This window comes from Struthio camelus, chromosome Z, assembly GCF_040807025.1.
Source record: "Struthio camelus isolate bStrCam1 chromosome Z, bStrCam1.hap1, whole genome shotgun sequence".
Classification (NCBI taxonomy): domain Eukaryota; kingdom Metazoa; phylum Chordata; class Aves; order Struthioniformes; family Struthionidae; genus Struthio; species Struthio camelus.
This window is the reverse complement of record NC_090982.1, coordinates 61,211,387-61,228,467: the sequence shown is the minus strand read 5'-3', so window position 1 is coordinate 61,228,467 and position 17,081 is coordinate 61,211,387. Positions and strand designations below refer to the sequence as shown.

The 17,081-nt window shown below is 41.8% G+C and overlaps 1 protein-coding gene across 12 annotated transcripts in view; it reads right to left on the bottom strand.

Moving 5' to 3' along the window:
• The window catches only part of LOC138064647 (rho guanine nucleotide exchange factor 28-like), a 133,249-nt gene that overhangs the window by 13,571 nt on the left and 102,597 nt on the right, over window positions 1-17,081 (bottom strand). For 10 of the 12 annotated variants that reach the window (XM_068928190.1, XM_068928194.1, XM_068928195.1 and 7 more), the window contains 7 exons: window positions 16,344-16,526; window positions 13,524-13,658; window positions 12,682-12,776; window positions 9,163-9,201; window positions 9,026-9,073; window positions 6,705-7,184; window positions 4,206-4,506 (listed from right to left, as the gene is read on the bottom strand). In XM_068928190.1, the coding sequence (XP_068784291.1) occupies window positions 4,206-4,506; window positions 6,705-7,184; window positions 9,026-9,073; window positions 9,163-9,201; window positions 12,682-12,776; window positions 13,524-13,658; window positions 16,344-16,526 (1,281 nt within the window). The remainder of the gene's footprint in view (window positions 1-4,205; window positions 4,507-6,704; window positions 7,185-9,025; window positions 9,074-9,162; window positions 9,202-12,681; window positions 12,777-13,523; window positions 13,659-16,343; window positions 16,527-17,081) is intronic. The other 2 variants (XM_068928198.1, XM_068928199.1) reach the window with 1 other exon arrangement.

Here is a 17,081-nt window from a genome sequence, read left to right as displayed (position 1 = left end):
CTATGCTTATTTGAATAAGGCCCTAAGTTACTGACACTTAGGCACTTGCCAAAATCCTCTGCTGGCTTGGAACCATGGAGTAACAGCTTGTACATTTTCAGATGGCTTTTAACACTCTGTAGTACAAAGCATATTTCACATGATTTTTATCACGCCTGCATCAGCTTTACATTGTATAACTCTTCAGACTACAAGAGATGTGTCTCACACAAATACAACGAGAAATCAGCCAGGCCCATACACTACCTTTCTCCACTTCCCTGATGCAAACATATGCAGACACTTTTGTACAATATCATTAGGTCATAACCAGTGTTAAGGCTGCTGAGAAATAATGTGTTGTTCTAAACCTCATCTCAAACATTACCAGTGGGAAACTAAACCAAATGAATCTGATCTACAGTTTTAAGAACAGGTTCAATAGAACAATCACCACTTATCTGCCTTAAGGAACAGGAAAGGAATGTCTTTGAAGAAAATCTGAAGTTATTGGATGCTACACATTGTTTCTTTTTGTCTTTTTTCCTATCACGAATTAAGTATTGTACATCTCTAGAAACCACTTTTTTGGAATGAAAACCACTGTGAATGGATTCTTTTGCCAAAATCAAACCATCTCCTTTGCTTATGTGCGTATAATTTCCATCCTTTAAGAAAGACTAAAATCACATCAGCCAAACAGAGCCCCCCTTTTTTTCCTCTGGTTTCCCATTTGGCTGTCTATGGAGACCACAATTTTTAGTATGCTCCCAATTCAGATTTAAACTACATTTTTCTTTATATCATGCATAAAGATCCTTCATGCTAACATTACAAATGTCTGGAAAAAACTCTCACAATCAAGTTTCAGTGCAGTTTCGCAGATCTATCACTTTTCAATTCTATTTCTGTAGCTACAACATCTGAATAACAAAAACAAAAGGCAGTAGCAGGCATTACAACACTGTACTTCAACGCTTAAAAGAATTAAAATTGCACGGATTCCTAAAATCAAAGAGGTGAATCCATAGGTAAATCCTTAGGCATCACTCCGGCTAGTTAACCTGACGTGTCAATTAAATGCAAGATGTAATTTATTCAATTCTCAGTCTAGCCTGACACAAAACCTATATTTCCCCTGATTCCTAATTAGCTAAAGTAGTTGTCTTCTTTCATGCAGATAATGTCATAACCATTAGTGTAAAGCATTAAGACATTTTTCTTTCAGCCATATTTTCCTGCTGTTGACTGACACACCTTTTCTAGTGAGTATACTTGTGCCAGTTTCTGCTTTGTGGGAACTTGCCCCAAGGGTCTGCAGTGAAGTTCCCTCCCATACATAAAACAATGACATATAATCATGATGCTAGCTATGTGAAGAGACATATGTCTTACCTTAGAAAATATGAATGGAAAATTATGCACTGGAGGAATGTAGCTATTTCCATTTGGTTATATTTATGAAGTTAAATTGCACAGTACTTAACATATGGTAGAATGCAGCATGATCAACTCCTTGGCAACATGAACAGGTAACGTTTCTAATTAAATAATTTAAGGTTTTTTGTTGTTGTTTTTTGTTTTTAAACAGACCTGACTTCTTATAGGATGCCTAATAATTCAAAGAAAATTAATCAAAACCAAGAAATGTCTATCGCATACCAGGCACATAAAACGTAGTATATGCAAGATATGGCCATGTACAAGATACGTACGTTTCCAGTAAACCATATGCATAATGTGTTTTGTAACTCTATTTTTACTTATTATTTAGGAATAATTTTACAAATAGGGTTACAAAACTTCACACACACAGCTCACTGAAAAACGCGGAAAACTGTCATGAAATTTTTGTCAGCACAGGGATATGAAAAGTTTCAGCTAGCTTTCAAACTCTTTCTGGTATTTCTTTCATTGCATCCCCACTGGCTTTCTTTCACAGTGATCAGAGCTATTTATTCTGCAGAGGAGTCAAGAAATACAGGCACGAGGTCAGAGATCTTCTTAGCTTCTGCTAAAGTCTCTAGGGAAAAAGCATGGCCAGAAAACACCACCACAAAGGAATTCGCTTCCTCGTATGAAATGTACATACTATCCAGCTTGATTCACATTGCTTAAAAACGACTAATTTACTTCATTTCCATGTGCAGAGCCATTTGCTGGGGCTTCAGGTGCCATCTGTCTTTCGGGGGAAGTTTAGAGTTCTTCTCATTCCCTGTTCCCCATACGGCAGCTCATGGTGCATGACAGCGCTAAGCCTGAATCATGCAGACTCATGCACTGCACGATCACGGTATAAAATACTTGTCATCCTCCAGGTTACAAATATGATTATGGAATGTGATCGCACATCTGTCTGGGGGGAGGTTCACAACCCTGCCTGCTCTAGCAATGTGCTGGGGGCTTCACGACACCATCTGCACCATTAGGATCCTGCAAGTATCTGCTGCGTTGCGTTGCCAAAGGTGTCTTATGACTCAAGTAAGGCAGTAACTACGTTTTTACAAATGCAACTTAGCCTAACCAGAGAGATTTCAACTAGCCTGTTACTCTACCTTTCGGTTAGGTTTTGTAGCCAGTGTTGCTTTCCAAGCTGCTGGGATTGCACTGCTGCCCTGTTACCAGAGCAAGATAAGGGTGGCTACACCAGAGGCAGTGACAGCAGCTGAACGCAACACTGGCCTGATGTCAGCCCACTGTAAGTGAAGGGTATCTTTACTTTCAGAAGGCTCCACCAGCTTATCTCAGAATCAGTGCAATTAAACTGGTGCAAGCCAGTTTAATTAAACCAGCCTCTCTCATGTGGGCTCAATGCAGAGTATCCTGGTTAGCTTGCATCTGAACCTTTGCCAGTGCAAGCTAATCCACTTTTGAGAGGTTTAAACCCACATATGTGTTCCTTTTCAAATTTGCACTAGCTTAGCTAACCTATTACTAAAATGGCAGCTTCAGTCAAACCCAAACAAGTTTCACCAGGCTAATTATTTAGGCATTTTTAGAACTATTAATCTCTTTTACTAATCAGCTTGGCTTGCTGATTGCGGTGATGAGACTAGCCTGCCCTGCCTTTCATTATAAAATGCTATTTTGGCAATCTGTATACTGAGGATGATGATGTGCTAGGAAGACTGTAGTGGATGCCTATTTAATATATTACCAAGAGCATTAAGGAGCCAGTTCCTTAATCAAGAACTTTTTTGTTCAAAGTACAACTTCAACAGCTGCACTGCTGGAGTGCTGACTTGTCATATGTCACAGGGATCCCAAAGGAAGTCGTGTGGGAGAACCTGGCCAGATCATTTAATCTATCACACCAAAAGTGCACGATTGTCCCCTATGGCTTTCAGATGTCACGCGTTCACAAGCTGTTCTACAGCTCTGACCGTAATGAATGAATGAAGATACCAAGTGAGATTAAAACTAGCACTGTGCAACAAGAGAGATAAAAGCTAGATACTTTAGAGTTTAGCATTAGCATGTTTGTAAGCTCTTCGGGGAATTTCCAGGGCACTGTGCAGTGCTCAGATACAAGCAATCCTCTACTCATTTTGGTAGCCACAATCAATAACTACCACAGAATTCACATATCTTTTGGGATTCTGGCAAAATACAAAAACAAAAAAAGGTAATGTAGTAAGAGCTATTCTTAACAAACAGCTACTCATTGTTAAAGATGATATTATCCTTTAGAAACAATGCCATTTTCTTTCCACAACAACAGAGAGCCTTTCAAGGTATTCTCCTTCATCCCCAATGAAGAAAAGAGGATGGTCTTCAAGCAGAGATTATTGCTTTAAGCTGGTATATCAAAAGCTGTTCTAAGTTGGAACCATCAAGTAATGCACATACGTTTTACAGCAGCCAGTAAAATGCAAGAGTGAATGCCAAAAAAAAAAAAAACCCACACACATACACACACACACACACACACACATAAAACAAAACAAAAAATCCACAAATGACTGGGAAAGGATCTGGAAACAGCGACATGCCAAATACCTTTATGCAGACAGAGATGGGATATAGTGTTTGCAAAAACTTACTGTATTTTTGTTCTGCTCAACTCATTTTCTCCTCTATCCTTGACACAACAAAGGGGAATACAATTGTTTCAGTAAAATCTATTGCTTTCATTGCTGCCAAGTTGCCTTCGTTCCTAGAACTAATCATTCTGAGAGGTGGCATAGTGCCCGTGCTACCTGTTAAATAAATAAATTATTAATTACCATTGTTAAATGCATCCTTGTTGCTTTTGCAGGAGAAAGACACCTGCTGGTAAGGACCACAGGATTTCCAGAGTTCATTGGTCAATGCTCGCTGATAAGAAGGGTCCATTTTGAGATCCACCTGATTTTCACTAGTCCTTGCTGTATCAGAATTTGAGATGTGCAGCCCATACACACCATCCTCATAAACTAGAGAGGAATCAGATCTGTTGAGACTGCTTAGAGACATATGCACTAGAGCTTCATTTAAGTAGAATGAATTTTCACCATGCAAGCTGTCCGATGAATTATGTCCCATTATCTGCAGAAGAAAAAAAATCCAAGAAAACAGCATTTTCACCTTTGCCCAGCTCCAGAAGAATCCTCCTACCAGGATTCTATAAGTTAACTGCCAGAAAGAGTGAGCATCCATAACAAACAGCCGCTTATTTTCCAAGACATTAAGACTAAAATATATTAAATTGGTTGTATGTTCAGGAATAAAACAGCAATAATCTAGTATATTTTGCCTTATCCCCTCTTAAAATACAAGAAGACACAGTAAAAATTGCCAAATAGCAAACAACAAAGGGCTGATACCTGGGAGGTACTGAGCTCTGCTTACTCATTTTAAGGGGTTAATATTTTGCCCAGTGGCTCAATAAGGGAACATTTCACATATGTAAGTTTGTGTACACTGCAATCCTAAGGTAACATTGCACCTTATATAGACATGGGAACATAGGCAATAGGACCGCGTCAGTCAAATCAGGGAAGGTAAATAGCATTCTGCAAGCTGCACATGGCTCTTGGGGGCTGAAAACGCAATCCCTGCAAAGACTCCCCACATGCAGATATTTATCAAGGTACGCTCATGAAAAAGCAGGAGCACAAGCCATCAGTGGCTGCAATATCTGGCCATCCAGTACTTGCTAGGAAACTTAGGGCTCAGCATAACTGCAAAAATACACGGCTGGGAGTACTGACTGACGGGGCTACCATTCAGTCAGCTCTCTGCTGCTGCAAAGATTGTGATAGTGGAAAATGCAAGATAAAGAAGATCCCAAGGGCTAGCATGCATTAAATGCCATGAAATTTCCTTGAAATAAGAATACAAGTAGTCTTATATATGGAATACCAGACTGAGAACTACTTAAAGCTTGTGGCTCTTTGACACTAAACATTTTATTATTTTGGCTCTCAATCTGTGAAGTACAGGCCATCCCTGCATCAGGCTACCATCCTTCAACCTTCTCTCCTCCCAGAATTTCAAAAGTTCTATTCATTAAAATTGACAAGCAAGTTCAGTTTTTGTTTCTCATCCATTTCATAAGTACTGCCAAATTAGTCAAAATTTTATTGCAAACTATACTAATATGTAGTGCCTTCATTGTTCAGGCTGGGCAAGCATATAGGAGTAAGTCATGTTCACACAGTGTTCACAAAAGCTGGATGAAAAAGGGGAGGTCAGAGGCCAATCCTTCATCTTCTCCTTCGGGCGCAAGCCTAGACACCTAATTGTCACTGCCCATTACGGGTCAGTTGCCAGCTGAAGAACCAGTGAGGTGAGGGCCTGAAGAAGGGCTTTAAAATGTTTCTTGTGAAAATGAATACTGGGGGAAAAAAAGTTTGGATCATGGAGCTTTCAAAACATGCAAAATCTAAGCAAAAACGTTTTGATTTTCAAGTGCTTTAAAAAACAGTAATGGAAATCAAGACACCATTCACCGGTGCAGGGCCTAGAGCCTAGGGCCCACTTGGCGGGTGAGCACCCAACCAGTTGAGTTCGGAGTCAGCCTCTCTTCCTCTCTTCTTCAGCCTCAGCTTCAATAAAAACTTAACCATTTTTACTATTAAATATTTAAGCAGGCTCAGAGCTGATCTAAAATACATCAACTAACAATGACTGTCTTTAGGCAATTATACTGCCAACAGTATTGAGATGAAGCACAAGGCAGCCACACACCACCTTCTTCCCCACAAGAGGCTGCTTGTTGCAGGTGAACAAGACAGTAGGCAAAGGGGCTGATATGTAGGCTTTATGGCAGCCAAGAATTTCCCACTTCTGGAGAAGCCTTTGTTCATCACTGCAGACAGTGCTGTTGTCCAGAAATAAGAACAGCAGCTGAAGATCCTTCATAAAAGCTTTAAGTGGCTCAGACATTACAATGATTTAGCTTTCCTCTGAGAAATGAGAGCAGGGTGTCTCTTGCCAGAGGGAAGTAAATGTTTACTCCTATTACTTGGTGGCAAAGCAGAATAAAACACAGATTCTCCTAGTTACAATTTCCATCTCCTCAATTTAATACTCATGGGTCTGAGTATGATTTCTGCAGGGCTCCCAGCTTAAAATAAAGCCCTTGGATACACGTGAACCTCAGCTTCTCACACACTCGCTCATTAAGTTACCAACCAACAAACGAGACTGCTCTCAAAAACCCAGACATGCTAGTCTCTTCCTCCATGTAAGCTTCCATAGCTCTGGAGTTAAGGATATAATAATGGTGGGGAAACACATACCTCATGGCTCCCTGAGGATGAAAACAGGCTGCTTTGACGACTCTGCTTCCAGTGCCAGAGGAGCTTCTGCTGCATTTTCACACTGTCTCTTTCTTTCTCCACCATTTTCTGGCCCTCTTGGAGCCTTTCCAAGCTCTGTTGATACTCCTGCAGTTGCAGCTCCAGTCCCTCACGACTCAGCTCAAGCAGTTCCTCTTGACACCTGCATTCCCTCTCCCGCTGCCCCAGTCGGCTCTCCCTTGCCTCCTGCTCCCGCTGCCGCTGGTAGCATTCCCGGGACCAGCGCTGCTGCTCTTGCTGAAACTGCTGCTTAAGTTTATGTATGTTTGCCAGCTCCTCCCTTTGTTTTCCCAAATTCCGGTGTTTTTCTTGTTCCAGGAGGAGGTTTACCCGAGAACTGTGACCCCGACTGGTCTTCTCATTCTCTTGCAGGAGTAACTTACGGAGCTCTCTGTGGCTGTCCTGGATAGTTAACGCTGCCTAGTCAGCGCAACAAAATCAAAAACAAATGTTTAAATACTAGCATTTATCTGTTTTTTTTATTAAACAAGCATTATATAAAAATGTTTCATCCTTCCTTAACATCAGCGCTTAATGCTTTCTTGGAGTGTATTCATCATGCAAGTTCTGTGTTCAAGCTTATATTAAGAGGTGTTTCTAAAAGCATTCAACCATTTCAAGCATTTTTAACAGTGCTTCTCATTTGCACTTAGTATCGTTATACGTAATGTTTACATTACAGCTGTGCCTATGCACTTCAATTACAGTTGGGGCCCTGTTCTATCAGATGATGTTCATTCATGGAAGAATACAGGATCTTTTATGGTTAAAGAGAGCACTAAGGCAATGGTCTAGCAGACGGGAATTCTGGGCTTAAATCTCTCTCAGCTACAGATTTCCTGCAAGACCTTGGATGAGTCAGAGGCCAGACATACGCTAAGAATGCTACAGGGAAAACTGCACTGTTTCCAGTGTAGCTCACTCCAACCCTAAAGCTCTCCTTGCTGACCTGCACCAGTGTAGTCTTACTAACATCAGTACTACAGGTACTTGCCAACACAGCCATGTCCTCAGGACTTCTACACACCTGACTGACTTCTCTGTGCCAGCAGAAATCTGTAGTGTAGTCATGATTTTAGTTTTGCTGTTCCAATTGCTTATTTTACAACAGAGATAGCTATGTTCCATCCTTCGCAAGGATGTTGGGACGCTGTTTGCATTAAAGACTGTGACATCCTCCAATAACATGAAAAAAACAGCTGGGATTAAGAAGAAGAAAAAAAAGGAAGAAAGCCCTGGATCTACAGAGGCATTTAATCCACAGTCTATTTCCAAGAGCTGACGTGGGAATCCACTTCAGGATGCATTCCCAGAAAATTCCCACAACCCAGTTACCCCATGCCATGCACCCCAGATAGACTCTTTAGCTTTATGAAGCACAAGGCAGCCACACATTCCCACATTTCTTGGCTCTTCCCCCAGTATTGGGTCAGTTCCAGTGATTTGTGAACAGGGCAAGGACAAGATCCTCTACTTTTTTCTCCGCATCTATACGGCTGGCTTATGCAAATTTTCATGAACAATAAGGCACACTGCTGATCCTCTACTGCCTTTGGTATTAATTATGTATTTTTCAGTTTTCCCAAAATTTTGCCTAAGTTACAAGCTTTTTATTTTGCTTCTGCATTGCTTCAGTCCACTTAATTTCCAAGCCCAAGATTTCCAGGATTATTATGAAATATGCTAACGTCAAGACGACTGAAAAATCAAACACATTGAAACAAAACATTTTGAAATAAAACCTTAAAATTGCATCTAAATAGAAAAAAATAAAAATGTTCAAACTTGGCATGAAAGAGGGAAAAACTTCAGACTAAGGCCCTACAGAACGCACACAATAATTAATTTAATCAAAATATGTATAATGGGTTGATTTGATACTACGTGGCAGTGTACTGTTTAGAAGTAGCCAGGAGACTATTCTAAACAAAATACTTAGCTTTGAACATTTAGAACTATAATTTCAGAAAACTCTACATGAAATGGTATCAATTCAATTCAGCTTTCTCTCTAGATTTTTGGACTGTACACACATCCTTCTGGGGAGGAAAATGACCTCCAAGCAAGCATTATGGAGTTCTTAACTGAAACACACCTCTGATCTACATTAATGATATATTATATGACAAATTACGCAACATTCAGAAGAGGTGAATATCACTGACAAGGTCTAAAAGTTGGGCATGTTAAAAAAAAAAAAACTTTAAAAAGTAATATTAAGACTCATTACTCTGATACAAAGTTAATAGTGGAGTAGTCACCTGTATGCTGTACAAGAGACGGGTTAAATTCTGGATTGCTTGTACGATCTAGAAAATAAAAGAGAAGGATTTTCAAACCTTTAACTGCTGTTAACTAAATAGTTACTACATTCTGTCTGGGGTTTAAATAAACTCACCTCTGTCCCTGTAGATCCTGGGAAACTCATACTTCCTCCCTAAAATAAACATATGTTGCTTTAAAAAGTAGTTGTTAACTTTACAATTGTATCTTCTATGTATTTTTTTTTTAGCAGTGGAGACATTCATATTCCTAATATATGCACTGCTGAGTCAAACCTTTTTGTGGTTATGTGAAAAAAGACAGAAGCAATAACCTATGAGCACCAATAATTCAACCCTCGAGTTTCCGTGGAAATCACTAGAGATTCTAAGCACAACTGTAAAAACAAAAATATTTCATCCACAATTTTAATCCTCTTGTGACTAATGCTACACAGAAAAGATATTTCCATTCATGCTTTGTTTATTTGACAGTTTTGAAATACAGTAACCAGACTTCTGTATATACAGCAGAGTGAGTTTAGATTACTTATAGTTAGATGAAACAGCTCAAGATTCTTCAAAAATCAAGGTACTAATATAGCAAGAAGCTAACAGAAGTTATGTTAGTGGGTTGTGGTGACTGCCTTAAATGTGCTGTGAGACATTAAGCCAAGGCTGAGTGCCTGCTGTCCTCTGAAAAATGTACCAGTGTGCTTACTACTGTACGCTGCAGCCAGGCTCGCTGCTCTCTGAGTAGACTCAGCCATTTTACACTTTCCACCCAATTCCCTTTTCCTAAGAGCCTTTTGAATTTATGGGGTGAAGCCACCCATAATCCTTTCCGTATGAAAAACAGCTCCTCTGAGAAAGATAAGGTGAAAAAGTGGAGAAATAAAACACAATCCCTTCTGAGGCTACACTGAAAAGATTTCCTGTATGATTTCTGCTAGCTTTTTCTGAGGAGCAGAGGAGGGTATGGGAGCATTTGCTCTCTCTCTCTGATTCTCTTCAGTTCTCTACTGAGTCTCATCTTCCAATATAGAGAACAAAGGAGCCGCTCAATTTAGCTGTGATAAACTGAAAATGAGGACCAAAAAGGCCAGGCCCCAAAATACAGCTTAAAATGCAGACAAGTTAAGGGGAAAGTGAGCACCAGCTGCTGCACTTCCTCCACCCCCCTCCCTCCCTTTTTCTCTATTATTTCCCTTCTGTGTTTGCTTTCATTCCCCCATCTTCACCCCCTCCTCTTCCCCCTGCACCCCCCAGACAACTGCTCCACTCCACAGAGAGCAGCAGCAGATTTCACATGTTTGTCCCTTTGCAGCACGAGGACTGACACATGGGAGCTCTGCCTTCCCTCTGCCGGGCTCCAGGGATAAGCCGCGCACAAGGAGGAAGAGCGAGGAAAAGAAGTGAGGGAGAGAGAGAGGAAGGACGCGCAGGCAGGGCGAGAAGGAGCTAGCATACAAAGGAGAGCCCACGTGCTCAACAGCACGGCAGGGTCAACTGTCCCCTTTCTTTTATTCTTTGAAACCCTATTTAATTTAATAGAGGAGGTATACAGTGGGATTAAAGGCTCAGCTTGCTTTGGCGTCGCTAAGTGGTAGCAAGTGGCCAACCCAAGTGCCTACAGTCTCCTCACAGCAGCTGGACTTCGGCACCAGGGGATGCAACCAAGGTACGTTTAGCCCAACCAGCTGGGGTAAAAGCAGCATTGCAGCGGCACCAGTACAGCTTCAGCACAAGTCCTCTAAGCCTGGTTAGGACTGAGGCATCATATTCAAGCCCACAGTCCATGCTGCAGGCCACCACCCCCTGCCACTCTCCCGCAGCACCCTGGTTCAAAACTAGGAGCAGAAGAGGGTGCAGGCCAAGACAGGGACCATGTCCCATGGCTGCCCGCTTCAGATGCCCTGTGCTACACAGGCAACTCCCTCCTGCTGTGTGGTCAGCACCCAGCCCCAGGAGCTCTAGCTTTCCTTTTGGTGTCCTGGCTACTGCTTTGCAAGCCAGCTGGGCTGAGTCCCCTCAGCCAGCTCACAGGCCCCAGCAGCATCCCCAGCAGCCCAGAGAAGTTGGAAGAGACCCTCTGCCCTGAAGGCCTCCCACACCTGGTTCCTGTGCTCCTTCTGCCATCTCCTGGTAAGTCTCATCATTACACAGCAAGACGTGACACGAGTGCTGCCCAAATGATATGCTGGAACAGAATAATAACTAAGGTTGGAAGGGCTTACTGGAGGTCTCCTGTTCCAGCTCGCTGCTCAAACCAGAGCTAGCTTCAAAGTTAGATGAGACTGCTCTTTATCCAGTCAAGTCCGGGGAACCTCAACAGATTGAGACCACACAATCTCCCCGGGCAACTTGTTCCAATGCTTGACCACGCTTCATAGTAATTTCTTTTTTCCTCCCTTAGATACAGTCAGAATTTCCCCTGCTGCAACTTGTAACCATTGATTCTCGTCGTTTCACTATGCACCTCTGAGAAGAGGCTGGCTCCATCTTCTCTATACCCTAATGGCAATGTTCTGGTGTGCAGCTACTGAAACTTTTAACGGGCTAGATCTGAACTCCTCCATGCTCTGTCAGGTTGCTCTATTTCATTTCACCTAGCTCCTGTACTCCCTCATGTTTGGGGTTTTTTTTCTGTTTTTTGGGGGAGTGGGTTTTTTTTGTTTGTTTGTTTGTTTGTTTGTTTGTTTGTTTGTTTGTTTTTACCAAATCCACTCTTCTTCCTACCGCCTCCTAGCACAGCAGTCTGGTAGGTGATGACCCAAAAGCTAAACGTGAGCCAAGGTTTATAGGGAGATAGAATATTAGGAGTTTTACAGAAAGAGCTAGGCAAAACAGACAGAGTTTCAGGCCCTCAGACCTCTTTCAGATCTGATGCAGACAGGCTACCCCTAACGCTAAATATCTAGCAAACCTTTTCTATCAAACTTTACATTCAAGTCATGTATTTTCTATTTTCATTTTGTCTCTCCCCTTTATTCCTTTCTGTGGTCCTGCTTCTCCACCCAAGGACTCCACTATTATAGTTCAGTTTATTTCACAGCAGTTCATACTGCTCTTGCTCTAACGTTCTTTGATGCTGCTTGAAATTTGTCGTTCATAATTCTGCCCCAAATTGACTGTTAGATCTGCTTTTTCCACAGATTCGTTTAACAATAAAAACCTATTTTTTTTAAAGAGTCCATCCTATTTTATATGCTTGTTCTTAGTAGGAAGTTCTCCAATGCGTAAGTCGTCTTTGCATTAGCTAAGGTCTCTGTCATTGCAGGAGGCTCTCATCACCTTGAGAGGAGGAAGAGGGAGTAGAAGGAATAATATTGTCAGCTCCACAGAGATGGACGTGCTGAAGAATGACAGCAGAGAACCAGGCCCTTAAGCAGCCCATACAAGTGGTACTGGATCTGTAAGCCCGGCAGGAAAATTGTTTTGAGTATGAATCTGTTTATGATTGCTTTTTTAAAATTGATTGTTAACTACAGTGACCTTTATTAAATTGTATTATCTGAACTTGGATGAAACATGCCTATTCTGGGCATTGGGTTTTGGAACAGTCTTCAGATACCCTGAAGGAACTTCAACAGCAGTTACACTCCCAGTGCCTAGAGTGGTAAGAGCAACACAGCAAGAGAAAGCAGTTACAATACCTTATCCTTGAGACTGGCAACTGCCATTTCCTTTTCAACAGGGCTAGCACTGAGATAGACTTCAGATGATTCTTCATCTCCTTTCATTTCTGCATCTAACAAATAAAACCCCCATGGAATGCATGAGAAAGGTATCAAAACGTATTCTGACAAATGACACACTTTCTTACAGCTACTCACAGGATCCTAAAATTAGAGAATTACATAATTTGGAGCTAGCTAATAGATTCTAGGGATGAGAAAAACCCATGTGGAAGAAAGGATGGCACAGGCAGGGCAATCTGGTTTTCCTACCTTAAATTTTTAAGTGTTGCACTTACAAAAGTTAGGATATAAATACAGCCATATCACTGAAAATGCTCTCCAATAATGTTTTTTTACGGGACTTTATTTCCTTTTTCTCTTCTAGATTAGAAATCCATGTCCATACCTTTTTTAGCTGAAATGATTGGAATGTCAATCCTACCAATCAATTGATTTTCAGACCTTCTGATCAACACTGGCTGACTCAGGAAATGGCCTACACTGCAGTATGGATTTGCTATGGAACCAAGAAAAAATGGCTAGAAAGCATCTGGGTCTTATGTATGGAGATATGCAAATCTGACTCAATAATGCTGACTGCAGACATGTGTTATGGAAAAGCTGTAGTGGCTGCAAATATCTGTTTGTTTCAATGAAGCCATAGGACAATTTACACTATTTTAACATTTGCCCAAAGACAACTTTTATTATATTGTTTTCTATGGATCCTGCCATAGATTGAAAAAGCCTTCCAAAAGGAATTCCTGTATCAAGTAGTCTGACAATTTGAATATGTAAAAGCATTAAGTTTTACTCACCATCAGGAAAAGATTCCAGGATTTCATTCACACTAAGTTTGTGTTTCAAGCTTAATTCTTCAGTATTTTCCTCTGATAACCTTTCCGTTTCACTCACTTGTGATGATGATGTTACAGCAACTTGGAGACTTTCAACTAGAGAGGAAGACATGAAGAATTAGAGATGCTTTAAGTAGGTGTTTTATGCCTTGATCAGTGACGTAGAATAATAGAATAATTTATGTTGGAAAGGGCTTTTGGAGGTCGTCTAGTCCAACTCCCTGCTCAAAGCTTGTTCAACAAGACTGGGTCATTCAAGGCTTTGTCTAGATAAGTTTTTAGTATCTCCAAGGACAGAGACTTCACAACCCCTCTGGGCAACCTGTTCCAGTTTCTGACCACCCTCGCGGTAAATCATTTTTTCTTTTATTTAATTGGAATTCCCCATGTTCTAGCTTGTGCCTCTCTTCCTACCACCATGCACCTCCAAGAAAAGTCTGACTCCATCTGACTGAAAAGTCTGACTCTGCATCCTCCCATTAGGCAGTTGAGGACAGCAAAAAGATCCTACCAAGCCATCTCCCCTCAAGGCTGGACAGACCCATCTCTCTTAGCCTCTCCTAACACATCGTGCGCTCCAGCCCCCTAATTATCTTGGTGGCCCACTGCTAGACTCACTCCAGTACGTTCATGTCTCTAGTACTGAAGAGTCCAGCACTGGACATAGCACTCCAGATGTGGTCTCACGAGGGCTGACAGATGGGAAGGATCACCTCCCTTCACCTCCTGGAGACTTTCTTCCAATGCAGATCGTGATGCTGTTTGGCTTCCTTAGCCATAAAAGCACGTTGCTGGCTCATGTTCAACTCACCGTCCATCAGGACCCCTAGGTCCATTTCTGCAAAGCCGTCTTCTATCCAGTCAGTGTCCAGACTGTATCAACATGTGGGGTTACTCCATCCCAAATGTAGGACTTCATATTCACCTTTGCAGAACTTCTAGAGGTTTTTCTCAGCCTTTTTTTTAGTCTGTAGAGGTCTCTGTGAATAGCAGCCTACCCTTCAGCATGCTGATCACTCCTCCTAATTTGATGTCACTTTGCTGACAGTGTATTCAATCCACTGTTCTTTTCGTTAAGGAATGTGTTAAACAGTATTGGTCTCAGTATTGATCCCTGAGAATTCACTGAAAACAAGTCACCAGTTGTTCTTTGTACTGCTGATCATTACCCTTTGAGTCCAACAGTTCAGACAATTTTTCATCCAGTTATGCAGCTCATATCTCATTTGGCTATGAGGATACTATGGCAGACTGTGCTGAAGGCCTTGCCGATGTCAAGGTAAACAACATACCATAAAAAGTTGTCCCCTCACCATAAAAAGTTGTCCAGCTGGTCTGCACAGTTTGCCATTGATAAATCCACACTGGCTGTTCTCAGTCACCTTCTTGTACTTTATGTAGTTGGAATTTGCTTCCAGGAGGATCTGCCCTATCACCTTCCCAGGGATTGAGGTTACACACTGATCTGTAGTTTGCTTTATCTTCTTTCTTGAAGACGGGTGTGATGGTTGCCTTCCAGTAATGAGGAACTTCCCCTGATCACCAAGACCTTTAAAGATGATGGACAGCAGCCTCACAATGACATTGGCCAGCCCCCTCAGCACCCTTGGATGTATCTCACGGATATCTGTACACCCAATTGGCTTAAGCACTCCCTAATTTTATCCTTAGCTACCGTGAAGAAGAGTCCCATAGACTTTGCTACTAGCTCAGGAACCTAGTGCTTTTATACTGGAAAATGATATCCATGAATCCATGAATTGCTGTAAATTCATTACACTGTGCTGAGGAACCTTGAAATCCAAGACATCATCCACAACAACATGAGAGAAAGTGAAAATCAGAAGTGGGCAGAATTAGGTGTATATTTATAGGCTACTAGAATGACATCTACCATAGCATCACTGGCTTATATTCTCTGCCTAGAGATGAATTTTTTCATTAAAAGTGCTCTCTGACTTCATAATGATGATGGAGGTCAACCCTTGCTGCTTTATAGACTGAAATGTGGTTATTTAGCCCACTCTTCTTCTCACTCTCAGTGATGCCTAACTTTCGCATACTTGACTTCTCAAAGAGCTCTGAACTCTACGTGTTATAACCACAGGAAGGCTTTCTAAGTACAAGGCCCATGCTGGATATGGCTTAGTTTACTAGGACTCTTTTCAGCTAAGTTTGACAGGAGTTAAGTTAAACTTCCAATAAGACAAGGCAACCACAAATATTGTTTCCCTCCTTCCTTCAGAAGGCAGCACTGCAGGCAGGACAATGTGCTCAGCTTCCCGCCAGAAGGTATGCAGAAAAATACAGCTCCTACAGCAACTATGGCAGGTCTTTCTTGGCAAATCTGCCAAGATTACTTGCAGTTTGGTTTGTATGTGACCCTACATGATTCTGATCTGTCACCAGCCAACCAAAGTAGGTGGGGTCAGGGACCAGACACTATACTGTATTGCATCCTGTGATGTACTTTATAAGCCTGTACTGCAAGGAGGCTAGCTAAAGAAACTCCTGAGATGCAATCTAGCACCTTGGCCCTGCTTACACATGATGGTTACGAGTCAAACACGTTCCTTCTCTTATAACCCGATGGATACCACCTCATGCATCTGACAAGTATAAACTCAAGAGACTTTCTCTTGAATATCTTGTTGCCGAGTTTTGACAGTGTCAAGCTCTTGAGACTTGGCAGAATCACAGCACAGGGCAACATAGCTCTACTTTGATACTTTGAAGTATTTGCTCACTCAGGAGGCCACCATTTCATTTTTCCAAACTCACCTTCCCTGAGTGCTGCTGCCAGCAACGAAGCAGCCTGTGGAGTTTCTCCAGAATCAGGTTTGATAAGGAGGTGAGGTTCTACATGAACATCCTCAAACCCACACATATCTCCCAGTTCTGCATAGATATGTAACTTGTCTTCCAAATAACTGCAGATCTGCTGATCCTGGCTACTCAATGATTCTGTCAATGGAAATTGAACACTCAATTAACATTTCCCATCCTGCAGGCAAAGTGCATCCCTCATTCACCGTTCTAATCCTTACGCTACACAGACACTGCTAACTCAAGCTAGACAACACAGCAACAGAGTTGCACAATGCCTTTTATAGGTGGCCAGGAACCAAATCTATCCTGTAGTCTGACCTGATGAAAGCTGGCATAGACCATGGCAGAGAGCTAGGCCAGTGCCCTACCCTGATGAGGCAGCCTTGGCTGCACTCTGGGGCTCTCAGTCACCTTCTGTTGCACTGACAATGAGCAATGCTAAAAAAGCACCTGGCTCAGGCAGCCAGAAGAAACGCTGATTCAGGTCAGGGAAGAACATCAGCTCTCAGTTGAGGAGCCCCTCCTGTGGCTATCTCAAGGAAGGACATCACTTGCATTTCTCTCCTCTAGGCAGTAGAAAGATGTGCAGACTGGATGTAGGGAAGTCAAGGAAGCTATATTTATCCCCATAAGCTACATTTTCATATTAAAATCAAGTAGCAGAAGATGAAATGCCATAAACTAGCACTA